Below are 26,713 nucleotides of genomic sequence, written 5' to 3'. Positions count from 1 at the left end.
CGGACGGCACGGGCGCGGCGGCCCCGGGGCCATGGTGCTGCCACAGGCCTGGCTGCAGCCCAGGTAGGGCGCCCGGCCAGGCGGGGCTAGGGTTGGAGGCGGCGGGAAGGGACCCAGGAGCGGGGACTGTCCCCAATCGCGGCCCCGAGCACGCCCCTGGGCGCTTGACAGTTGTCAGCATATTCAACCCTCTTGAGAACGCTTATTCCCCCCTGTCCCCCCCCGCCCCCCATTTTACGGATGAGGAAGCGGGAGGGAGGAGTGGCTGCATGGCCACCTCTTCCCCCTTGGACGCCTTCTACCAGTCCCCGCCCCACCCCCGTCGCCCAACTTTCTGGGGCTCCAGTGTTCCAGAGTGTCTTTTAGATTGACCTGTGGAAACACCTGTCCCACCTGTAGACTCAGGTCCGCCGGGCTCAGCGGGCCAAGAGCTTCGAATTCGAATGCACCTCGCGCTCTGATAGGCACCGAGGGCATCGAGTTCAGCTCCCCAGCGCACCCCACCCCCACCCCGACACCCGCCACCTGCCACCCCTTCGCGGCTCCTGGGCTCAGCTTGCAGACATTTCACAGCTCCTATGTAGAAAGCAAGGTGGCTGCACGGGCTACACAGGCAGGGCTGTCCCCGCCCCCCTGCTCAAGGGTCTAAGGCCTCCAGGAACTCCAGACATTCCCTTCCTTAACTCCCCCAACCGTGTATCCGCCCATCTTCTTAGTCATCTCCCCAGCTGCCCACAACACGGTGTTAAACCCAGCTCCACTTCCCCTAAATGGTCTTTGCAACCAGCCGCCCGCCTCCCCCCCTCCGTGCGCCTCGGAAACTTTCCATCCGCCTTCACAACGAGGCAGGAGGTGGGGACAAGATAACTGCCCCCAACCACATCCCGCATCCCAAAGTCAGGGGTACCCATGGACTCAATTGTCCACATGTGGGATTACCATCAGCACAACCATCTCCAATGTTACTACTAGGAGCCTTCCTGGGACTCCTCACTGTAAGGTCGGTGGTTCAAACCCACACTGCTCTGGGAGAAAGTCAAGTTCCTGTGAAGATTTGCAGCTTCAGAAACCCCAGGAAGACTCACCATGAGTCCGGATCGACTTTATGGCAGCGGATGTGCTTGTTAACAAATAGGTCCTGCCCTTAATAGGCAGAGCTTCTAGAACATTTTAGGGGGCTTCAAAAAAATTCCGGAGAAAGTCTTTTTATTCCAATCACCCCACCCCACAGCTCTTGAAGATCCCTCACGTTCTGACCACATGGACCCCTCTTCTTCTGTGGTCATCGCTCCCCCCTTGAATATCCAAAGCCATTTATCTTCATTGTAACTCTTAGGGGAAGAGCAAGGTTGGTTGTGAAACAGAACCATATTTGGTTTTAAGCAAACATAAGACATTCGCATTAGCAGATAGCGTATACTTAGGATTCCTTTAAGAGCTGCAGGGTTTGGAGGTAACCAAGTAATGAAAAACTAAACCTATTGCCCTCGTGCAAATTCAGACTCCTAGCAATCTGATAGGACAGAGGAGAACTGAGCAGACCGTAGAGGCTAGCAACCTCACAGACTCCATAGGGCTCCCAAGGTCGTCATTTTCATGGAAGCAGACTGCCACATCTTTCTCCCAAGGTGGGGCTGGCGACATCTGAAAGCCACCAAGGCTCCTTGACGATGGAGCAGTAGTGGCTAGGGAAAGATACAGGCAGTAGAATGTGGGAAGACGTGTCTAATGGTGTTTTCCTGTTTTTCTAGGTATAAGAAGAACACCTACCTTTTTATCTATTATTTGATCCAGTTCTGCGGCCATTCATGGATCTTTACGAATATGACAGCCAGATTCTTTTCATTTGGAAAAGGTAAACGCCCAAGACACCTTTGCAGTCCTTGTTTTCGCCTAGTCTGGTTGATGTGAATATTTTGGTTACCGTAATTTCTATGTGTCTCACCCAATATCCTTTATAATGAATATTTCCACAAACTATATTTGTCGGTTCTTAAAAACAAAACAAAAACCCTTTTTGGAGAGGGAGCAAGGAGGGCAAGGGAAAGGGACGCGGGTCACTATGAGTTGGAGTCGGGGCCCTGACCGTGGGTCTGGGTTTTGGGCTTCACTAGGCAGTTTATGTGGAAAGCACGGGCCTGGCCTTTGGGGGCATGCTCACAGCTCCTATTTGGTTCTGTAACAAACTTCAGCAGATTTTATGTGTTTGGAGGAAAACTTTCAGTATCATGCTCTGCCCAGAAACCGCAAGGAACCAAATTCTCCTCGGGCCTTTAATTCCTCGGGTTTCCAGTAACTTGGAGATTAGTAATAAGTGAGTAATAACATTCACAGTCTTCAGGCCTCTATCACTTCTCTCAAGACGTACGATGGCACTCAGAAAATGACACTCCTTGTAAATAACCACCGATGTGGGATTAGTCATGGCTGCTAGGCGTCATGGAGTCAGTTTTGACCCGTAATAACCCCTCACCAACAGAATGGAGCACCGCGCAGTCCGTGGCCAACCTCCGTCGTTCCTATGTTTGAGCCCAGTATTGGAGCAACTGTATCAGCCCTTCTTGTTGATGATCTTCCTCTTTATTCCTGATCCTTTACTTTACACAGCCTTCCCATCCTCACTTGTCAGGGACAAGCTAGCTGTACTTCTACGAAGACCTATTTGTTCTTTTTTTTTTTCTTGTCAGTCCATGACACATATTCCAATATTCCTTGCCAGCACCATCGGCCAAAGACATCAGTTCATCTCCAGTCTTTAAGTCACTGTCCAGTCTTTGCATGCAGACGAGGCAGTGGGAAAATACCCCCAGACTTCAAGCCTATGTTAGACTTCAAGGTGACATCCTGTTAATGTACTCCTACATCCTGTTAATGTACTCCTATTAGTAGGGACGTTGATCATTTAGTCATAAATTTCCTCTAGTTTCCTAAAAAGTAAAAGCCCTGGTGTTTAGAGAGTCTTTCACGTTTTAAGACATGAATCACGAAATGACTGCCACAGGAGCGCTCGCTCACGTTCTGCCCACGTGGATAGACGTCATCACACTCTCAACTGCTGGGTGACTGGCAACTTGAGCAACTGCTGTTTTCAGCTAAAAGCAATGAGGAGGATATTTCCGGGAGAAGTCCTGCTGTGCACATCAGTTAAGATGCTGGAGTCTCAAAGAAACGAATCTACTTCAGGAGCCCCCTAGTTGTTTATGCTGCATTTTCTTGCTCAAAATATCTAGATAACGTCTTGTATCCGTTAACAAGTTTCAAAGATGCCACTGAAGGCTTGAATTTCAAATAGGTGCACTTAGCCTTGGGCGTCCTTTAAGCAGTGGAAAACAGCCTGGGGAATGCAGAACGGGAAAACTCCCTTTATATTTTCAGAAAAACAGAAACCATCCCTTGGGGCCTTGGAAGTCAACTGCAATTGGGGGTGAGTTGGGGGTGGGGTGATTAGAGGTCGTTTGCCACACGTTACAAACCACAAAGTCTTTCTATGGCTGCCTCGATGCATCAGAACCCCAACTCTTTTCAACGTTTTGCAAAACCAGCGTGACCGAGGGTACTGGGGCCTTTCCAATGGGGAATGCTGCCCAGGGCAGCAGTGTCTTTCTTCATTACACTGGCATTCCCAGCTACCAATATCTCCTGTGCCCTAGTTTTCTCTCTCTGCCATCGATACTGACTCCTAGCAACCCCATAGGACAGGGTAGGACTGCCTCTGTGGGCATCCGAGATGGTGACCCTTTACGAGGGTAGAAAGTCGCATCGTTCTCCCATGGGACAGCTGGTGCTTTAGCACGGCTGACTTTGTGGCTAGGAGCCCAGCGCAGAACCTCTACACCACCAGGGTTTCTCACTATGTGCTGTCAAAGCTAGCTGCCACTGAGTTTCTATTTTTTCTTTCATTATAAGTAGATTCTATGGTTATAAGTATAATTAGATCTTACATGTATATATATATATATATATATATACTATGGTCATAGTATATCATGTACATGCATATATGCAATATACATAGTCTATATACAGGTAAGATCTAATCATATTCTAATCGTAGAGTCTACTTATAATGAAAAAACATAACCCGTGGTTGGCAGGCTGAATCAAGTAAGTGATGACTGAGAACAATTCCTGCACTGTCCACATAATAAAACTTAGACTTGAAACAGCTCCGCTGCTGTCTAATACGAAGTAACTACCCCTAGACAGTCAAGCCTCCCTTGGCATCTTTGAAACTTCTTCCCGAGTAGCTGCCTTCCTCTTGGCAGAGCTGTGCAGCTGAGACTCCCACACCGGAGCTCAGACAGGGCAGTGGGGAGGAGCGCAGGCTGCCTGTGCCTCTACCCCCTCTGCCAACTGAGATGAGCGGCAGTGTGTGGCTTCTTACAACTGTCGAGAAGAGGAATCCTTAGTTTGTGTTGCTCAACAAACTGGTGTCAGGAGACCGCTCGCCAGGCAGCAACACCTTCCCTAACCATGGTAGGGTTTCATTTCAAAACTTAAAACAGTGACTGCGCCCTTCGATGGTTTCCCTGGCCTTTCATCTCTCTCTAAGTACAGCATTTCAGTCAGGCGCCCTGCCACGTACACTCGGAACGTATCCATCCGAGGCCCACGTCCTAGTGTTTAAAATTAACAAAAGTTTAACCAGCACCCAAGAAACACTAACCAAGTCTGTGTAGGCTACAAATGCTACCTATACATAGGTATAGCACGGCTATACCTTGATGGCACAATATTATCTCGGCCATTTCCCCAAGACTTTTGAAAAATCATGGGTTTTCTCCTCTTTGCCACTTTTTGTCAATGGAAGAAGTGAGGACAACAGCCCCACAACCACTCTCTAGTAAGCTCACCTCTAACGGGGGTCTGAGTTCCAGCCGGTTGCTTTTTAACACAGGCGTTGTTTCACAATCCAGCAGTGAAGAACCAGCCCCCTGGCTGTGGCCAGGAAGCGTTCCTTCGCACAGGTCCACTTCTTTGTGGAAGAGGAGCGAGGGGGATGCGCTCCCATGTGAAGGCCCTTCTTTGGCTTGCATGGCAGTGTGAATACTGAAGTAGCTCATCTGGAGAATTTCTGACACTGTTGATGACAAAGGAAGTAGATCGTCGCCGTCGGGTCACAGGGTGCTGCATAGCTTTGGCCTCCGATCTAGCTTTCTGGTCTTTTCCTTCATGTCTCTGTCTCTCCTGGGCACAGATTCCATGGTGGACACTTTTTATGCCATTGGACTTGTGATGCGGCTTTGCCAATCCATTTCCCTCCTGGAGCTGCTGCACATTTATGTTGGCATCGAATCAAGCCATCTTCTCCCCAGGTTTCTGCAGGTAGGCTTTCATCATATTATTATGACTGATAAATAGCCTATCACTTTATCTTTGCTCTATTTCAGCCCCCCCACCCCAAATGTATGGCAATTAAAAATCAATTGTCCTAAGTCACAAGAAGAATGAATTCTGTGAAAGCATTAGCTCATTCTAAAACAACGCACAGTTAGAATAGCTGTTTGGAAGCATTCAGGGAACAAGGCTTGTTGATCTATGTAACACCGTGCTGATCCAATTGAGAAGGGATGTCTAGCCACTGCCTCCCCACACCCGCTGTGCCAATGCCCTGGGAGGTGGTAGAGAACAATGGGAAAACATAGCAATCATCAGAGTTGGGTTTGATGCCTAGTTCCTCCACCTACTAGCTGTGGGCTCACACCATCAACAGTCTTTAGGCAGTTGTGGGGAAAGACACCGGGTACACTGGCCAAGGTGAGCCAGAAAGTTTCCTTCATTTTTACCCAGAATCTAGAATCCTCCCTAGCCACTTCTTACTCACTTCACCACTTAACACTGAAAACAAATGGAAAGTGTCTAAGAATCACTCACTCTCCCTCCCTCCCTCCCTGGCATTGCGTCAGTTCTGACTCATCATGAACCTGCAGAACAGGGTAGAACTGCCCCTGTGGGTTTCTGAGAGTATGGATCTTTTGGGGAGGAGAAAGTCTCATTTTTCTCCTTAGGAGCAACGGTTGGTTTCAGGAGGCTGACCTGGCGGTTAGCAGCCCAGCGCATAACCTCCCCGCACCAGGGCTCCGTTTTAAGCATAGCCTTTGGGATTACACAAAGCTGACTTCAAATTGCAGTTTTATCAATTTAGATGTGTCACTTACTCAATTCTAAAACCTATGCTCTCACATATAAAGTGAAAACCGGGTGTCTTAAAAAAAAAGAAAACAAGAACATGACTCTGATGGAGTTACAGATGGAATATGATACTACCTCACATGGGCATTGAGAGGAAAGATTTGAAAACACACACACACAACCTCAGGAAAGAACAAGTGCTGGAGAGAGTGCAGAGAGACTAGCACTCTCATACACTGCTGTTGGGACGGTACAACCGTACAACCGCTGTGGAAAGGCGGTAGGTCTTTCCTTAAACAACTGGGACTAGAAGGATCACATGACCTAGCAATCCCTCTTCTCGGTATACATCCTAAAGAAATAAGGAACAAGGCACAGGCAGATGTGTGCACACTTATGTTCATCTCAGCACTATTCACAAGAGCAGTGAGTATTACAAGCGTAGGGAAGGTTTTTAAATTTTATTTATTAAAGTTGTTGTTGAGTCAATGTTGAGCAATAGTCTTCGTCACTTTACCGTACACACTTGGGACCTGGTGGACACCATCCCTGAAGAAGGGCACCCCGCTGGTTAAAGGGAAGGGTCACCCAGGCAGAGGAAGCTCTGCAGCAAGATGGATGGTAACTGACCGCAAGTGGACTTAGGCACAGGCGCCAACATCTAAGGATGAAGACACATTAAATGTCGAAATATAAAATTAAAATAAAGGCAGTGATTATGATTATGTTGTTGTTAGGGACCGTCGAGTTGGTTCCAGCTCATAACAACTCTGTGAAGAGCACAAACCACTTCCTGGAGACAGAGTCTGATCATCTTTCATTCTAAGGGGCAGCTGAGCGCTACTTCTTTCAAGACAGATATGCCTCTTAGTCTGGCAGTCTATGAAATATTTCACTGCAATTGAAAGGTATTCACTCTTCCTCCATCTTCCTTATTCGTTGTCCAATGCTTGCAGACAGAGGAGACGACTGGAACACCGTGCCTTGGTCCAGGCGCACCTTAGTCCACACAGGGACTATGAGGCCTTTTGCAGCTTCCTTCCTTCCATAGGTGTTGGCTGTGGAGCCAAGTAAAATAAACTTCATGACCACCTCACTCTTGTTCCCACTGATAATGATACTGCTGATTGGTCTAGTTGTGAGGGTTTTTGTTTTCTCTATGTTAAAGTGTAATCAATCCACACTGCAGACGGTACTCTCTGATCTTCATCAGCAAGTGCTTCGAGTCCTCTTCCCTTTCCGCAAGCAGGGTTGTGTCATGTGCATATTGAAGGTTGTTTATGAACCTTCCTCCAATACCGATGCCTTGTTCCACTTCGTAGTTTCTTGGATGGTTTTCTCAGCATACGGATTGAATCAGTATGATGAAAAGGTACATTGTGGACACACACCTTTCCTAGTTTAAAACCATGCTGTATCTCGTTGTCCTGTTCACATGACTGCCTTTTGATCTAGGGACAGGTTCCACATAAGCACAATTAAGTGCTCTGGAATCCCCATTGTTGGCCCTGTCCACAGAGTCAAATACCTTTCCATAGTCAATAAGATATAGGGAAACATTTTTCTGGGAGTCTCTACTTTCAGCTAAGATCCATCTAACAACAGCAATGATAGTCCTTGTTCCCCATCCCTTTCTGAACCCAGCCTGAATATCTGATGCTTTCCTGTTGATGTACCGCTACAGCTATATTTGAGAAATCTTCAGCAAAGTTTTACTTGCGTGATATTAATGATATTATTTGACAAACTCAGCTTGCCCTATAGGGATCCCTTCCCATCACTTTACCATGTAGCTTGTCTTCCAAATTTCTTGGCATGGGTGAGCAAGCGCTTCCAGGATGACATCACTTTATTGAAGCATCTTACTGGGTAGACCATCCATTCGTGGAGACTTCTTTTCCACCAGTGCCTTTGGTCCATCTTGGACTTCTTCCTTCAGTACCCACAGTTCTTGAGCACATGCTACCTTCTTATACGGTTGGATGTTGACCAATTCTATCTGGTATAGTGACTGGATTCTTTTCATCTTTTGAATGCTTCCTACATTCAATACATTGCTCATAGAAACCTTTAACGTTGCCAATTGAGGCTAAACACCCCCCCCCCTTTTTTGTTGTTCTTTTAGCTTGAGAAATACAAGTGTGTTCTTCCTTTTGGTTTTCAAACCCCAGGTCTTTAAACACTTGGCTATAACATTTTACTTTTTCTTCATGAACTGCACGTTGAAATCTTCTGTTCAGGTCTTGTACGTCATAATTTCTTTGCTTGCTCTGTGCTCAAGAGCAGGCGGCAGAATCTCTGACATCTCTCTTGGCTCTCCTGGTGTTGCTCTCTCTTTAATGACCTTTGGCTTTCTTCATGTGGCATGTTCTTGAAGTCAGTCCACCATTTGTCTTGTTCCCCGGTCATTAGTGCTCAGTGCTCCAAGTCTGTCCTTGTGACAGTCTCTACATTTAGATGAGATATACTCAAGGTCATACATTGACTCTCATGGATTTGTTGTAATTTTCTTCAGCTTCAACTTGAACTTGCATATAAACAAAGAATGGTCTGTTCTGCAGTTGGCCCCTAGCTTTGTTCTAATGGATGATATTGAACTTTTCCATTGTCTGTTTCCAGTTATGTTTTCGCTTTGATTCCTGTTTGTTTCACCCAGGGGAGTTCACATGAATAATCTTTGTCTCTGTTGTTAAAAAAAGTTTTAGCGATGCAAATGTTGTTGGTCTTGCACAATTCGATCATGCACTCTTCTGCATTGTTTCTGCCACTAACACCATCTTTTCTAACTGACTCTTCTTCTTGACTTCTTACTGCTACCATCCAAATCAACAGTGATTACCAATGCATCCTGATTGCTTGCTTGATCCATTTTTAATGGAAGAAATTGTTAAAATTTTTAATTTCTTGCCCCTTGGCAATCATGTTCAGTGTTTAAATTTGAATAACTGTCATACTATGTTTTTTCTTGTTAGGTGTATGGAGATTATCCTGTTACTGACAGCATTTTATTTCAGGATCCATATTGGAATGTTCTTTAGGATGATGAACAAGCATGATGCTATTCTTTTTCAATTTGTCATTCCGGACATAGTAGACCATATGATTGTCTGATTCAGAATGACCAATATCAGTTCAGTTCAGTTCACTCATACCTAATATATCGAGCTCTAGGAGGTCCATTTAATTTTGATGACCAATGTTATTTATACTTTGTGCATTCGACATTGTAATGCTTACTGTATGTTTGCAGATGTTTCTTCACATTCTGTGTTGTGCCACATCCGACAATGAAGGTTCCAATAGCTTTCCTCCATCCACACCATGAGTATAGACTCTACTTTGAGGAGGCAGCTCAGTCGTGTGTTGAGTGTCTTCTGACTTGAAGGACTCATCTTCCAGCTCTGTCCCAGACAGACTTCTACGGCTGTCCATCGGTTTTCACCGGCCAATATTTTCAGAAGCAGACTTCCAAGTCGTTTTTCCTAGTCTGTCTTCGTCTAGAAACTCTGCTGACACCTGGCCACCCTGGGTAACCTTTCTGGTGCCCTATCTTCTAGCACCACAGCAGCATGCAAGCCAACAAAGTATGGTAAACTGGCAAACACATGGTGGATTAACACCCAGGTTAAATGAAAGTTGTATTCCATCCTTGGAGTTAATTTTGCTTGGAGTATGCTCGAATTCAACTCAAACATAATGATGACCATGAGGCTAAATTGGCTCATAAAAGTTTCATGGCAAATCAGCATTTTCAAAATTAAAGGTAGTGTCATTTTCGTTATTGTCCATGTAAAGAAAATACCAGTGAGAAAAAGCATAGTTAGTTAACTTTTTAAAAATCGTTTTATTGGGGCTCATACAACTCATCACAATCCATACATACATCAATTGTGTAAAGCATACTTATACATTTGCTGCCCTCATCATTCTCAAAATTCACTTTCCGCTTGGGTTCCTGGAATTAGCTCCTTATTTTCCTTTTTCCCCTCCTCCCTCCCCGCTCCCCCCTCCCTCATGAACCCTTAATAATTTATAAATTATTATTATATCTTATCTTACACTGCCCGGCGTTTCCCTTCATCCACCCTTCTGTTGCCCTTTCCCCAGAGAGGAGGTTATATGTAGATCCTTGTGATCGATTTCCCCTTCCCTACTGGTATCGCCACTGTCACCGCTGGTCCTGAGAGGTTCATCTGTCCTAGATTCCCTGTATTTCCAGTTCCCATCTGTACCTCTGTGCATCCTCTGATCTAACCAAGCTTTCAAGATAGAATTGGGGTCATGGTAGTTGGGGGGAGGAAGCGTTTAAGAACTAGAGGAAGGTTGTGAGTTTCATTATTGCTATACTGAACCCTAAGTGACTCATCTCTTCCCCACTACCCCTCTGCAAGGTATGTCCAGTTGTCTACAGATGGGCATTGGGTTCTCATCATGCGCTACCCTCATTCATGATGATATGATCCCCCCACCCCCTCTGTCTTTGGTGCTTGAAGCCTGGTCCTTTCGGCCCTTCATGATCACACATGTTGGTGTGCTGCTTCCCTGTGGTCTTTGTTGCTTCTGGGCTAGATGGCCACTTGTTTACTTTCAAGCCTTTAAGTTCCCAGATGCTATAGGTCTTGATAGCCAGGCACCATCAGCCTTCTTCAAGCATAGTTAACTTTTTAAGAAAAATAATTGACCAAGCATTTGTATATGCTCAGAAAGTTTTGTTCAATGCTTATTATGCTTTCCAAAATTATCCAGGATTGCCTAAAAATACATGCATTACATAGAAATCTGATTTATTGGAGTTTCAGAAATGTCCTGATATTTAAATGTTTTTAATCTCTATTAATTAAGACTCTCACACCTATAAAATATGACTATTGTAAGCACAGACTCATAACCTACTTGATAGATAAAAATAAGGGCAATTGTATATTCACACTTTTATTGAAAGATGAGGTTGCAAAGTCTACTGTAAGTGGAGCTCAAACAGTTTTTAAGACTGGGCATTGACAAGGATAACAAATCGGGAGAATGACCGTTCTCATCCTGGACTGATTAGTGTTATTATTATTATTATTGCTGTGGTTGCACTGCATACTGTCCTTTTTAATCTCTTTCATTTTTGATGTTATCTGTTCATTATTTATCTTATTCACTTATCATATTTTCCCTGGCTTTTCGAGTGGAAATTGTGGTGGAGAAAGCTTCAAACCCATTTGTCATCATGTTCAAAGTTTCTTTTTCTCCTCTTCCCTCGCTGGGTGTGCTGCAGACAATTAGAATGCCCTCATTGTGAGATGACTCCGAGTTGGTGGCTTTAAAAGAGCTAAACAAAATTCAAGCGGTTGTGTAATCAGTCTTGGTTTTCCTGCTTCCCCATTTTTAATGAAGAAATTGTGGTTAAGAAAGAAGCCAAGTTATTTACAGGGTAGTCACTGCTGACTGCATAGAGTATCTTTACAAATGTGTGCTGCCCAGCTGCTTTCCAACATGCAGAATCCCGTGTATGCACAATGGTGATGCTACTTTGACATTACCTCTGGGGGGTAGCAAAGCCACAATGAATTATTTGGGGGCTGAGGTGGAGGGAGTAGTCTTCCAAAATATCCAGCTAAGTAGCAATGAGGTAGTTAGCTGAGTCCCTATTATCACATGTGTCCGGTGGAACTGGTGTCTACAGAGTGTGTTTGGTTTCTGGTTCTATATTTGTATTATTGTGCTCTGTGATGAGTAGGGAAATGGTGTTGGTTTCTGCAGATTACATCAAAAACACCTTGGCTTTTCTAGAGGGGAGATACTACCAACTCTGAAATATTGGTTTTGAAAAGCCTTTTTCAGACCTCCCTTGGACAGAAGTCTAAGAGAATGGTCTTTGGATGATCCCACTGAGATATCCCCCAAACTATCCTTTGTAGCATGGCATTAGCTATGCATGATGACCCCAGCCCCGTATAAGTTACTCTGTGACCTTTTGGAAAAGGCAGACTCCATTTGTAACGGAATTAAAATGGTTAAATTCTAAAATGGTTAAATAGAGGCATCTGCCTTCACCATCCCAATACACACCAGTGCCCTGTTTCTTAATTTTATAAAGTACCAGACACAATTTTCAAAATCTGTAAATCAAAGCACTTAGGAACTGTCAGGCACACACAAAAAATGTAATTGTGAGCCCAGATTGTACAAATCACCCGTTTACCAAGATCACCTCTGATACCTGCAAGCAGGGCTCAGCTTTCCAAACAGCACTCGACAGATCTCAAAGTCACTATGAGAGAAAGTCTACGGAAGAGCGTCCCAAACATCTGCCCCATAAAGTTACCTCGCTTTTCTGCCTACTTTCCAGTTGGTAAGATGTTCAGATTGTTAGAGATAAAACTGCCCAGAAGATAGGGTTGAGCTAGAACATTCTCAAAACTGAAATCTCCTGGGAATGAATGACCAACACAACTCATTCACTAGGAAGGCTTTAGATGGCTCATCTTCTTTTAATCCATGGAATTCCTCAGTTTGATCATTAGGAATTTCTCAACATGATAATTATCAAGTAGTAGTCAGAGTATGAGGATAACCTTAAACAAATCGAGATTAGCTTTTATGTCTTCAAGTCATTGAGAGTGTTGTTTATTAGAAATCCTGTCAATATCTGAATGACTGTATTGGATTATCTATATGTCCTTGTTTTCTTAATAAAAATAGTTTTCCTTTCCTTCGGGCCTACCCTGTCTTTGTCAAAGAGGCCCTGGGGCCATAGTGGGTCCCTCATTGGGCCGCTGACTGCAAGGTCCACGTCTCTCGGTGGGACAAAGAGAAGACTTTCGACAGTCGTAAAGCGTTACAGTCTGAGAAACCCGCCGGGCCAGTTCTGCTCGGCCATCCAGAGTGGCTTTGAGTTGGAATCAACTGGATGGTAATGGGTGTGGTTTGGTTTTATATCAGTCACTTCTGAAACCTTCTAATGTATTCGTTTATGGACTCTTTATAATACCCGTGTTCGTTATTACAGTTGCTAACTGTAATATGATCTTATAACAAATATTGTTATCCTCATTGAAATGGAAGGCAAATGTGGATTTAGGCGGTTTGACTCCTGAGCCCTCCACTGTGATCTGACTGACGGGTCACCGGGAGGACCAGGACTGGTCATCTTCTGTGCTGTCCACTCCAGGGCACAGAGTAACGCACTCTGAAAGACCTACTGCATACAGGACGAAGTAAATCAAATATGAAAATAGAATGTCTTACATGCTTTTGTCTTATAGGAGAAAGTAGCTGGTGGTTTTGGAACACGTAAATTATGTTTCTGATGTTCTCAACAAAGGTTCACAGGATTGAAATAGTTTGGATTATCCTTTCAATAAAATAATAGTGTTTGAAGCCCAAGTAATATATTTTTATGATTTTAGAATGCTCCCTATTGTTGAAGTATTATTTTATCCCTTTAATACAAGGAAGCTTCAAATGTTTGTGGAAAAATCCCATTATCTTTTCATTCCATTTTCCAGTGAACCATCCTTGTAGCTTATAAAGTCTCAGTTGCAATTAATAAAGTAACTACATACTTTAGATGGTGCTTAGCCTGAAGGTTAGGATTCCTAAATGGAACATGAAAACATAAAGTAATTTTACTTTATAGTGACCACACACTTTGTTCAGTGTGGCCTACATTATGGGTTTTTTACTGTGAATATTATTCTATCTGTTTGAGTTACAAGACTTGCTAGTTACAAGACTCATTAGTAATTAATATTCTCATGCTATTATTGTTGTTAGATGGTATCAAGTCAGTTCCAGCTCATAGAGACCCTGTGTACAACAGAATGAAACATCACCCCATGCCACCCCCACAACTATTCTGATTTTTCAGCCCTGTCAGTCCACCTTGTTGAAGTCTTTCTCTTTTTTCACTACTCCTCGACTTTCCCGAGCACGATGTCCTTGTCCAGGGTCTGGTCTCTCCCGATAATCTGTCCAAAGTATGTGACACGAAGTCTCGCCATCCTGGCTTCAAAGGAGTAGTCAGCAGTACATTTCGAGTGTCGGGTCTGTTTGTTCTTGTGGCAGTCCATGGGCTTTTCAATCTTCTTCACCAGCACCACAATTCCAATGTTTCGATTCTTCTTTGCTCTTCCTTATTCACTAACTTAGGTTTTCATACGAGACGATTGAAAATAAGATGGCTTGGGTCAGGCACGCTTTAGTCTTGAGAGTAACATCCTTGCTTTTCAACACTTCCCAGCGGTCTCACGCAGCAGGTCTACCCAGTGCAGTGCATTGTGTGCTCTCTTGCCTGCTGCTTCCACGAGCAGATTGTGGATCCAACCAAGATGACGTCTTTGACAACTTCAGTCTTTTCTCTGTTTAGCATGATGTGACCTATCGGTCAAGTTGTGAGGATTTTGGTTTTCTTCACATTGAGTTGTGATTTTTATTGAAGGCTGCAATCCTTGATCTTCATCAGCAAGTGCTTCAAGTCCTCCTCACTTTCAGCAAGCCAGTTGTGGCATCTGCAGATCTCTGGTTGCCAATAAGCCTTCCTCCAAACCTGATGGTTCATTCTTCTTCATGTCATCCAGCTTCTCTGATGATTTGCTCAGCATATAGATTACACACATATGTGTAGAGGATACAACCTCGACACACACTTTTCTTGAATTTAAACTGGGTAGTCTCCCCTTGTTCTGTTTGCACAACTGCCTTTTGATCCAGGTACAAGTTCCAAATGAACACATTGAAGTGTTCTGGTATTCCCATTCTTCTCATAGTTATCCACAGTTTGTTATGATCCACAAAGTCGAATGCCCTTGGTAGTGAATAAAACACAAGTAGACATCTTTCTGGGATTCTCTGCTTTGAACCAAGATCCATCTGGCATTAACCATCTGACATTAGCAATGATATCCCTTGTTCCACATCCTCTTCTGAATCCAGTCTGAACCTCTGCCAGATCCTTGTCAATACACTGTTCCAACAGTTGTTGGATGACCCTCAGCAATATTTTACTTTCATGTGATGTTAATTATATTATCATATAATGTGTGCATTCTGTTGGGTCAGAATGGGGTACATAGTGGATCTCTTGGGAGGGGTACAAAGTGGATCTCTTGCAGTCAGTGGCCAAAATAGCTGTCTTCCAAATTTCCTGGCATTGATGAGTGAGTGCTTCCAGCGCTTCATCAGCTCAGTATGATATTTCAGTTGGTGTTCCATCAACTCCCGGAGCCTGGTTTTTGGCGAACATTCTTCAGCGCAGCTTGACTTCTTCTTTCGGCACCACTGGTTCTTGATCATATGTTGCTTCTTGAGATCGTTGGATGTCCACTCCTACTGTGATACTGGAAGCTATGTCACTGCTATTTCAGATGCCAGAAGGGTATCTGAACAGGGTTCAGCAGAACTTCCAGACTAACAATAGATGATGAAGAAGGAAGAAGCTGTCCACTTCAGAGGAATTAGCCACTGCAAACCACATGGATAGCATATTCTCATAGAATTTGTTAAAAATGGCAGAGTGCTAAGTTTTTCCAAGTATTAAACTCCAAGTAATGTCACAACTTAAATTATGATATGTAAAAATAAATCTAAAAGGCCTTTAAGTTCCTTCAAAGTTGTTTCATGTTAGTTTATAATATCAAGTAGGTTCTTATTTGAAGGTTTAGTTTGAGGGGCAGAGTTTTGTAAAGAATGACATACAACCTGGATTTTGGGTATCAGGGTGGCTCATAGAATAAAAAAAAAGGAAGTTTTAGCTTAGTGATTAAGAATAAAGGACTATAATCAGAAGGTTGAGATCACGATTTCTGGCCTGTCACTTTCACTTTGTAAAACCCAGTATCTTTTGTAAAATGCAGATGACAGTAATAACACCTACATCCTAAGATTGTTAGGGAGATTAAATGAGAGGACGGCACAAAGTCACCAATGAATGTTGGTATTTCTTAATTTAAGATCTTCTCCACTCCCATGCAGTGGTGGGTTGCCACAGCCTGGTCAAGTTAGAGAGAAATTCCCATCAGAACACGTGTTAATTAGACTGGCATTATAGATGGAGGAGATGGCATCTACTCGTGTTTGTGTATGTGCGTTGTGCTTTTATTGACATGCTGATTACTTATATCTATGCACTTGGCATTCCATCACTAACATGTCACAGATGTCAAAGTAATTTTCATTGTCCAGCTCCTGCCTCTCTCTTCTAGAAGATTCCCCTACCTATCCTCATTACTGAAAGAGCACTGACATCACGGACACAACTCTGGAAACCAGGAGACGTAGGCTATGTCTGCTTTCTGGTCTACTCTGTCTCTCACATTTCTTTTAGAAAAGTGAAATGGGACTATCCAATTGCTACCCTTGAGGAGACCCTCCAAATAGTAACCAAACTCTACCATCTCTTTAAGAGACATCTAAGTGCTTTGTTTTGTTTTGAGAAGTCAGACATGTAATTAGAGAGCTGTGTGCACAGAATCATGGATGTGCATTGCTTGAGATAATTAGCAAGAACTAAAAAGTTTTCCCAATAGCAGACACTGACCAAATGAAATACTAGATGGTGCTTAAGTGCTAGTACTTGTTTGCTGCGTGACAGCAAGCTTGGATCTTTCAGCAGTTACATTTGAAGTTTAGCATAATTCGCTATCTCAATGTTCTTCTAACAATGTATTCTGCCAAAATTAAGCCCAGAGACTAGGCCATTACAAGGAAAGGCTGACAAAGAAAAGTGGCTATGTCAATAGCTTCCACACATTGACTAAGGTTTGAATCATATCTAATTCCCCTTAGCCAAGCAAATCCCCTCATTACTGACTCAGCACTGTAGTCATAAACACATGGAGATCGCTTATATACTGGACTTCTGATCATGTGGTCCATTGTTGGCAAATCTTGGATTTCTCCGTCCTCGATGATTCTCAAGGACTAACAGTCTATGAGTCTAAGTCATAGATTATCCGTTTTCTCTCCTTGATCCTCTCTAAAATTAGACAGCTATTGAAGAATATCATGCCACACACCCCTTCCTTTACCATTAATGGGCTCTCTCCATCACAAGTGTATTACCTTTGACCACTGAGGGCAAAGTAAAATGTTCTAAGTAGTAAAAACAAAAATGCAGAATGTACAGGAGATATTAATAAAACATAAGAAGGAACTTTAGATTAGGAAAGCAGATTTTTTTTTTTGAGGCCAGTACTTGGAGCTAAGCCATCTGCATGCGAATTATTTTCATTTTCTGCTAATTGTTTACGGGGCTGAGGATTATATTAGTCCCATGGCATTCACATTCACACACACACACACACACACACACACACACACACACACACACACGTAGCCTCCGGCTGCTCTTTTTTCCTTTCCAGTTGACCAGACAAACTCCATTCCATTCTTCAAGATTCCACTCAAAGTTGCTTGTCATCATAGATCTCTCTCTTTCCTTTTTCGACCCAAAGTATCTTCCTCACCTGTGTCCCCATACCATGCGCTTCAAATGACAGTGCCAGCCACATGTCATTGTGGGGAAAAGATGAGACTGTCTGCCCCAAGGTTTATAACACCTTGAAAACCCTATATAGGGTGGCTGTCACTCCATGGTGGTAGACTTGGTTACAGTTCATACTCAGCATTCTCCTTCTACCCCTGCTACCATGTGTTCATTTACATACACACAAAGAGTCTCCAGTTGGGGGTGAGACCTGCTGCCAAGTGCCTTTAAGTTGAATTTAAAAGTAAGTTGGAATAGTAAATTGGTTCTCAGTCAGCTTTACTTAGTGCAAGAGAAGAAAGACTTTCAGTGACTGGTAAGTGGTGAGCACAGCAAGGGAAAGTGACTTTTACAAAGAATTTGTTGTGGACAAGGGTTCGTTCAGTTGTTTCCAAGATTTACATAATATTCAAGGGCCATGAGCTGTCTGTCAGTGGGATATGCAGAGCTGGCGATGTACTGTCTCTTAGCCTCTGATCTAGCAAACTCGGATGGTGCACATGTTAAGCCCTGGGCTACTCACTGTCCAGGACGGAAGCATAAATTTATTCAGAAGAAAGGCTTGCTGATGCCCTCCAGGAAGCTCACACCATCGGAAGCCCTAGGTGTAAGGTCCATGAGCTGGAATGGTCCCAACGGCAGTGGGTTGGTTTCTTGTGCTTTGAGCATCTAGTGCAGTGGTTCTCAACCTTCCTAATGCCACCACCCTTTAATATAGTTCCTCATGTTGTGGTGACCCCCCAACCATAAAGTTATTTTCCTTGCTACATCATAACTGTAATGTTGACACTGATGGATCTGGCGACCCCTGGCGACCCCCAAAGGGATCGAGACCCACAGGTTGAGAACTGCTAGCGGCTAGTCCACGGTGCGCACTCAGTAAAAGTTTGCTGGTGAATGAAAACACGTGGCCATGTTTAGCAAGAAGGAAGGAAATACCCTGATTCTGATAAAATGTTATTTTTTCACTGATTGCATATATTTTGGAAAATACGCAGAGGCGGAAATTAAATTCTCCCATAACCCTCCTCCCTCAGAGCCAAGCTTTGTGAACAGCATAGTGCCCACAATTCCATTAAAGGCTACTTTTTAAAGGACCTTGGGTTTTCATTGAAAATTAGAGTATTACCTTCCTGGCCCCGAAGGTGACCGTAACCCTGGGCTGTGCTGTTTCTTTCTCAGCTCACAGAGAGGATCATCCTCCTCTTTGTGGTCATCACCAGTCAAGAGGAAATCCAAGGGAAATACGTGGTGTGTGTCTTATTCATCTTCTGGAATCTACTGGATATGGTTAGGTAAGACGTCAAACTAACCTCTTGGCATAAAGCCAAATTGCGTTCTACAACGAAAGCTGTAATAACTGCTTCCATTCGGTTATTCTGAATGAGACAGAAAAACATAACCCCTTTTGAAATTATTTGATCTTGATATGGAAATGTATTTTTAGTGCTTTCCATAATGGGCATATCAAAGATAATGAAAACCCACCACGATTTTACAAGAGCAAATCAGCGCATTCAGGATTCCAGCCGAAGGCTTGGCACAAGACCAATTTGGAATAAGCCTCCCAGCTGCTTGCTAATGAAAGGCATTCCTAGCGATTGCTTTAGTCCATGCTACTTTCATAAGAAAGGCAAGCCTTTGGCTATTTTATCCTCACCGTGCACGAAGTTCGTGTTTGTGAATTCCAAAATATCTCAAGGGTAGGGCCTCTCCAAACAAAGAGGCACTCCGACCAACAATGTTGTGTATGATTTCAGTGCATTCACAGGATTAGCGAGAGTTCTTTCCGGGATGCCCTGGGACCTTCGGTGAAGCCCTGCCTTTGCTCGAATGGTTTCCTTTTAGCTCCGAAACTCGGCGAGGAGATCAACCATTGTGTAAAACAGTTCTTTTTGCCCAGGGACCCGCATGTTAGAGCTCACAAACGAAGACTGTCCCTCCCGCGTGGAAGCTGTATGGCATACATACCCAGGACGCGGCTGCCCTCCTCCCGTGCCCAGCCTGGTCTCTCCCTTTGCTTGGTACACGTTGCAACGAAAGAGCCCTGCGTCTCGGCTGACGTGCGGTGAAGGCCTTCGTTCGCGTTTTTCAAGGCTTGGGGGGTTGTTTGTGCCACGCCTCTTCCGGTGGTTCCCACGGGGCAGCCCCTGGATCCACAGCAAGCAGCAACACCTGGGCTTGTTCCCAATGCAAATTCCTACACTGTAGCTCACACACACTGATTCACACACTCTGGGGTCAGGGCTAGCCCTTTGTGCTGACACACCACACCCTGACCAAAGGGGGCTGTGGGTGGGGTGCTGATGTATGTTGACCACTACTGCGGGCCACTGGCTCATTCGAAGAAAGGAAAGGACGTAGACTGCCGCGTCTAATACGGAATTATGAAGGTGTGTTTAAAAGCCGCTCCCACAGCGTGTTCGTTAATCCATCACGCAGGATAACAAGACTTCTTAAGCGGAGGGATGCCCAAGAAGGGTTTGGAAGTCACATTTTGATTTTGACATTTGTACCCCAGGTATTTACCAGTATGCCTATCTTAAAACAAACAAACAAAAACACAAAAGGAGCTGCTTGCTCTATAAAATGGGACTGGTTTCTCAAAGAAATCGAAGTCACTGATCAAGGAAACACGTAGCTATCATTTCCAGAGGAGGAGAGTTGGATTCTGCCTCTGCTACCTCCTGAGTCACCCGTGATCCACGCCAAAAGAGGGGTCAGAGCCACACTGTCTCTCTCTCTCTCTCTCTCTCTCTCTCTCTCTCTCTCTCTCTCTCTCGTTCGTTCTGGTCGGGGCATGCGTTTCCGTTTCCTCCTTGCAGCTCAGGACATGACATCCCAAGGTCTTTCCTGTTCCCAGGAAGCAGTGGCAGTGCTGTTTCTGAGCGGCGGTCTCTTCCAGGTACACGTACAGCATGCTCTCGGTCATCGGGATTTCCTATGCTGCCCTGACGTGGCTCAGCCAGACGCTGTGGATGCCGCTTTACCCGCTCTGTGTCCTCGCCGAAGGTAGGTGGGGCCAGCGGGACGCCACTGCCGACCCACGGATTACACGTGCGGGCTGCATTTCGACTTTGGCTCTTGTGGATCCCGCTCAGTGGCCTGTTTTCCTGGCATGTGCTTCTGGATGCAAAGACGCCAAGCGTCAAGAAGCCAAGTGGGCAGCAGCTCTGCCCAGGAGGGAACAGGCTGGGCAAGGAAGGAGGCAGCTGCGTCCTGGTCCTGACCGCCGTCAGGGTAGGCGATCTGAGGACAGCCTTTACACTCACCAAAAAGGAGCTTCACCTGCGTGGGGCTTCAAGAGGTTCGGAAGGAAATGGAATGAGCAGAGTGGCTTTCTCCCCCGTGAGCTTTTTTGAAGCCTCCACACCCCCTGGTATATTGATGCTTCGGGTTTTACTTTGAGGGTTGGGATTCAGTGTCCCCTGCTCAAAACCCTACCCACCGAGCAGCTCCCAGCATCCCATTCTCTCATGTACGTACATCAGCCCGGACTTTCTCAGGGAAGCCGTCATCCGTTCCTGAACTGGATCAGTTTTCACCAGCACGGCTTTAGGCCTTTCTTTTTCATCGCTCGAGTGAAGTAGCACACAGGGATGCTAACCACAGGGTCAACAGTTCAAAACCACCAGTTGCTCTACAGGAGGATGAGGCTGTCTACTCCTTCAAGGAGTTAAAGACTGGGAAACCCAGAGGGGCAGTTCTACCCTGTCTTCTAGGCTTGTGGTGAGTGGTAATGAACTAGATAGCAGCGAGTGAGAGGCCAGTTCTGAGTGGGTATTTGTAGGATTCTTTTACTAATGTCCCTTTTCCTGCCGTGCCCATGCGCTCCTTGAGTGTAAGGTTGTCGCCTTTTGTTTCTTTGTTTCCTGTCCCACCCCCAGGATGCATGGTCTATAAACAGAACGAATGACCGAATAAAAGACAACCACGAATTCTCTAGCTCAAGATTCAAACCATTAAAGTCATCCGTTTGCAAAGAGCTTGAGGATATTTGGGGACCGTGTGCTCCCTTGGGTAATGGATTTGGCAGCCTGGTAGAGAGCCTTCTGAAACAGACATGATTAAAGTTTTGGAGCTGAAGGCATGAAGAAACAAAAAAGCACGGGAAGGTTACTAAGGGGAAACATAAGGAACCAGATTTAACATAATGCGACGGTGATGTTGCCAAGAATTGGAAAGCCTATAGCAGCAGCCAGCCTATGAATTACAACCACATGTTCTCTAGCTGCTGATGACTAGGGAAAAGAAAAGGAGCTTAAATGATAGGAAATCATATTAGGCAGAAGGAATTGGGGGATTTGTTTTCAAAAGGAAGACTTGTTCAATTTTAGGATCGACTGTACCAAGAGACTCTAGAGGAGACTCTTGAAACCCATGGAAGACCTGTGTGTCCCTTTATTTGAGAATGAAACCCATCATTCATGACTGTTATTTCCTAAGAAATGTATGGGATAAATAGCTAAAGCAGCGGTTCTCAACCTGTGGGTCGCGACCCCTTTGGGGGGTCGAACGACCCTTTCACAGGGGTCACCTGATTCATAACTGTAGCAAAGTGACAGTGATGAAGTAGCAAGAAAATCATTTTATGGTTGGGGGTGTCACCGCCACATGAAGAACTGTATGAAAGGGCCGCAGCATCAGGAAGGTTGAGAACCACTGGTCTAAAGGGAGGGGACAGAAAGATAACTAATTCCTACCTCAAACTAAGGGATGAGGAGGAATTTTCCCTTCCTTGGTTCTGCCATGTTTCTGCATGTTGATCAAACCCATATAATTGGATTTAATTTAGTTTATAAATTTATCCACGTCATAAAAGAGTCAGATGTATGCAGAAAGAGGTCTCAAAGCACACAAGATAAAATGTCAAGTGATTAATCCTGGGTGGTGGAATGTGGCCGGCTATACTTCTACGTTTACAGTGTACACAAAGGGTTAAGCATTCAACTCCTGACCAAAAGGTTGGTGGTTCGAATGGACCCCAAGGTATTCTGGGAGAAAGGCCTGGCAATCTGCGTGTGAGCGGTCAGAGCCAGCGAGAACCTGAAGGAGTGCTGCTCCGCTCTGAAACACAGGGTGTCAACTAAGCTGGAGCGGACTCGATGGTCATTGGCTTAGTCATCTATAAGAGGGGGCTTCAAACAGTTCATGGAAAAATGGAGGTGCCCTACAAACCGTGTGAAGCTCCTTTGTGTGTGTGTATAAAACATTCCAAAGTATAAAAATATGGAGTTAAGGAAACTGACTCTTTAAACTGTAATTTCTTCTAATGACTTTGGTTTCCTAGCTGAGGGACATACGGCAAAACCCACTCTCATGTAACGAGTAAAGTCCACAAAGTGCACTGATGAGCAGCAAGAGTCTTAGGGGCCGCTCCTGGAACTCGCGACGCCCGCATGCTGCCCCTGGGGGTCCTGCACAGATGCTGCCTCCGCTCCGACCTGGGCACTGTCTGGCTCTAACACCGGTGCTCACCTGGGGACAGAGAGGCAGCTCCCCAGGGACCTTCACTCCCTTTCTTTCTTTCATAAACTTTTACTTTGGAATTTATTTTAGACTCACAAGAAGTTGCAAAAATAGTATAGTGTATCTCTGAGCACATTATACTGATGACAACGTTGGACATAAACTTAATCCCTTATGATTTCATTTCATGAAATGCTACAACAAATCTCACAGGAATTAGATAAACTTCCAGAGAACTTCCATTTCTTTTTATCCGACACTAGCTTTCTCTCTTAAAATAAGTTAGGCTTCCATTCCTCCTAGTGCATCTGAGGGCTTTTAGTAAGTACTACTGCAGAGGGCAGGGGAAGGAGCCATCCCCAGGCCAGTCAACTGGAGGGAACATGGCTGGGCAGGGTTTCTTCAGTGTAGGACATCTCTGAATCTCTTCCATGCTCATGCACGTAACGAAACACCAAGAAGAAACTTTCAAATGTGGCCTTTTCCAAATCATGTGTCCATCTCCCCTGTTTGAAGACACACAGGTATTTTGGTGACAGTGTTTTAAGAAGCACTGTGTGCTGTTTCGGTGTGGGCGTCATCAGGTAGCAGATAGCGAAACATGGGCAAATCACACTGTTACGACAGCCGGCTAATGTCATCAATTCAGCAGATTTCCACATCACACTGTAGCTTTGGCTAAAGGATTCAGCAGTGGCCCCAAGCTGCCATTACCAAATTCAAAATATCCTTCCACTGTGGGCACTTCAGGAAAGTGGCTCTGTGACAAGTTGCTAAAGAAATTGTTTTATTTTTATTTTTAAACAGCATTTGCCATCTATCAGTCGCTGCCCTATTTTGAATCATTTGGTACTTACTCCACCCAGCTGCCTTTTGATTTATCCATCTATTTCCCATATGTACTGAAAACTTATCTCATGGTGCTCTTTATAGGTAAGTGGTTTTTGTTTGTTTGTTTGTTTTGGGGGGGGGTGTTTTGTTACCTCAATTCTGTTAGCTTAGCCCCCATAAATTACCAGGCTTTTTGTAGTGCATCAGGAGATCGAATACATCACCTTTCCTCTGTATGGAATAAGAACAATTTTACTGGCAGAAAGTGTCATTGCATTATGTATGAAATACAGAAATAGTCTTAGACACAGGGATCCATCTCCAAACAAGACCTGGGTATCGAACTAAGTGTGACTGGGTATTTCTGGCCTTCTCGTCGACACCCAGTTTTGTTGCCTGTCCATTGGGACGTGGCTGCCAGTGTTTACTAGCCAGCACACGGGAGTATGTGCTAGATAGTCTCAAGACAAATGTACAGAATGAAAGCCTTCGATGGAGAAATTGTAATCAATTCATTTTTCCTCCATAAAATTAGGAAAAGACTTCCATTATTAAATGCCCATTCCTAGCTCTCTTGAAAATCTTCAAGATGATGGTCTCTAGCAGCTAACAGATATCAAACACAAGAATAGGTATAGTCAGAAGACAAATGTGAAACTTTAGAGGTAGTGGAGAGAACGTCCCCCAGAGAAAGATCCTGAGAGTGTAGCGATAGCTAGGCATATTTACTAAAATGGTGGAGGAGTTTGCTTTACTGTCCCCTCTGTATGAAGCCAGGCCTGTGTGTCTTGGCTGGTGCTCTGGATTCAGGCAGCGCTCCCTCTATATTTTCAAACTATGGATCTTTTTAGGGAAATGGCTAACCAGCCCTCCTCGCCTTTGCCTCTTCCTCCTCCATGTTAGGTATGTACTTTACCTACAGCCACCTGTACTCAGAAAGAAGAGATGTCCTCAGAGTCTTTGCCCTCCAGAAGAAGAAAATGTGAGGCTCAGCACTCCAGCGACATGTCACAAGACGGGCCGGCTTGATGATTCAGCTTCAGCAAATACAGCGGAGGAAGCATTCTGCTGGGGAAATACCTTGTGCGTGACACGAGATCCTCCCTCGCGCATCCCCCAAAGGCTCTGACACCTCGCTGGGTTCCTCACACACTGGAGTGGGGAAACGTGTACTCAGCACAACCTGCTTTTTACCAGAGCTTCGCCTTTTATTCAAGTTACGTTCCTAACATGTGAAGCGGGGTTATTGGCCTGGAAGGTTAAGAAGAAATAGGCGAGCAACTGGCATAGATTTAGTTAAATTGGGAAACCCAAGTTGATGACCTCACACGTTTATTTTTAGCTCTTTCGAAGTTGTAGAGATTTGTAGGAGGAGTGGGACGTAAAGCAGTTGTCCAGAATATTGTGCTTCACAGACTGATGTCATTAGCCACATAGCTAATCATTCCATTCCCACCTGAAGCAGTCGGCAAGATTAGGAAGTTATACATTCAACTTTGAAAGAGCGTTCTAGAACATCACGTAAGTTATTTAGGCTTTGTTATGTTAAGAGAGGACCTTGATGAAAATACCTTTGAGAAATGAACAAGAAATGCCTGGTTCCTTTCAGAAACCAGGGTGCACACTTCCCTTACAGGGCAACCAAAAGTATGGAATGATAACCATTCACGATAGGTAAGGAAATGAAGAGCTGGTGATATTTCAGAGTATTCATTAATGAATCTGTACCCCCAATTGCTACCGAGTCATCACTCTCAGTGTTGAAAACTGCTCTTTTCCTCGAAGCTCTGAAATACAATGTGAAAAATTGGACCAATTGGATCATTTACATATCATCAGTGTAGCATCCACTTTTCTTGAAAGAGATTTTCTTACCCACTAACGATATAAAAACATAAGTACATTATTTCCACATGAAAACCAGGCAATAAAATTGTAACTCTAAACAACTTGGCAATCTCATTTCTACTAACTAGAAGATTTGGGGGGAAAAATGAGTATTAATAAAGATTCTTAACACCTATCAATTTAAGGGTACACCTGGGATTTAAAGTAAAGAAGTATTAAGTAAAATCCTTTAAAAGCCATATTTTATTTTGATTTTAAAACTGCTTATTCTACTTCTCTCTATATTTTTTAAGTTACTAAAAGCCTTCGTGTGCAGAGAATGCCTTTGTAAACTTTGGAAATTTAGTCTGGCTTCCTGCCAATGAAGATGCCTACAAACATGGCCAAACCATAGACCTAGAATTACTGAAATGAAGAGAAAGAACTAGAGAAACTACAGTTTACTGGATAAGTATTAAAGTTTAAAATTTTAAATTGTTCCTTCCACCCTCCCCCTGCCCCTCACCCCCACTATCATTATCCCAGTTCTACCTTACAAATCTGGCTAGACCAGAGGATGTACACTGGTACAGATAGCAACTGGAAACAGATAATTCAGGACAGATGATCCCTTCAGGACCAGTGGAGACAGTGGCGATACCAGGAGGGTGGAGGAAGGGTGGAGTGGAAAGGGGGAACCAATTACAGGAATCTACATATAACCTTCTCCCTGGGGGACGGACAAAACAAAAGTGGGTGAAGGGAGACATTGGACAGTGTAAGATATGACAAAATAATTTATAAACTATCCAGGGTTCATGAGGGAGGGGGTAGTGGGGAAGGAGGGAGAAAAATGAGCTGATGCCAGGGGCTTAAGTGGAGAGCAAATGTTTTGAGAATGATGAGGGCAATGAAAGTACAAATGTGCTTTACATAATTGATGTATGTATGGATTTTGATAAGAGGTATATGAGCCCCCAA

General features: G+C 44.3%; 1 protein-coding gene across 1 annotated transcript; it reads left to right on the top strand.

Annotated features, from left to right (window-relative positions):
• The first annotated feature begins 28 nt into the window (after positions 1-28).
• HACD4 (3-hydroxyacyl-CoA dehydratase 4) lies at positions 29-25,854 on the top strand. The gene is made up of 7 exons (XM_004706559.3): positions 29-63; positions 1,752-1,855; positions 5,198-5,325; positions 18,788-18,900; positions 20,511-20,617; positions 23,882-24,007; positions 24,809-25,854. Exons 1-7 carry the CDS (start codon positions 32-34, stop codon positions 24,889-24,891), a joined length of 693 nt encoding a protein of 230 aa, XP_004706616.3. The 5' UTR covers positions 29-31; the 3' UTR covers positions 24,892-25,854.
• Positions 25,855-26,713: the final 859 nt, after the last annotated feature.

The sequence above is a fragment of the Echinops telfairi genome, unplaced genomic scaffold (genome assembly GCF_000313985.2).
Source record: "Echinops telfairi isolate 266 unplaced genomic scaffold, ASM31398v2 ScPeMD7_25;HRSCAF=90, whole genome shotgun sequence".
Classification (NCBI taxonomy): Eukaryota; Metazoa; Chordata; class Mammalia; order Afrosoricida; family Tenrecidae; genus Echinops; species Echinops telfairi.
This window is presented reverse-complemented; position numbering and strand designations above follow the sequence as displayed.

Bases quoted from the DNA above. Each gene is read 5' to 3' on its own strand.
- HACD4 (XM_004706559.3), top strand. From the start codon at position 32: ATGGTGCTGCCACAGGCCTGGCTGCAGCCCAG. The intron at 5,326-18,787 runs GTAGGCTTTCAT...TTTCTTTCTCAG, and splicing joins TTCTCCCCAGGTTTCTGCAG to CTCACAGAGAGGATCATCCT. The intron at 24,008-24,808 runs GTAAGTGGTTTT...CCTCCATGTTAG, and splicing joins TCTCATGGTGCTCTTTATAG to GTATGTACTTTACCTACAGC.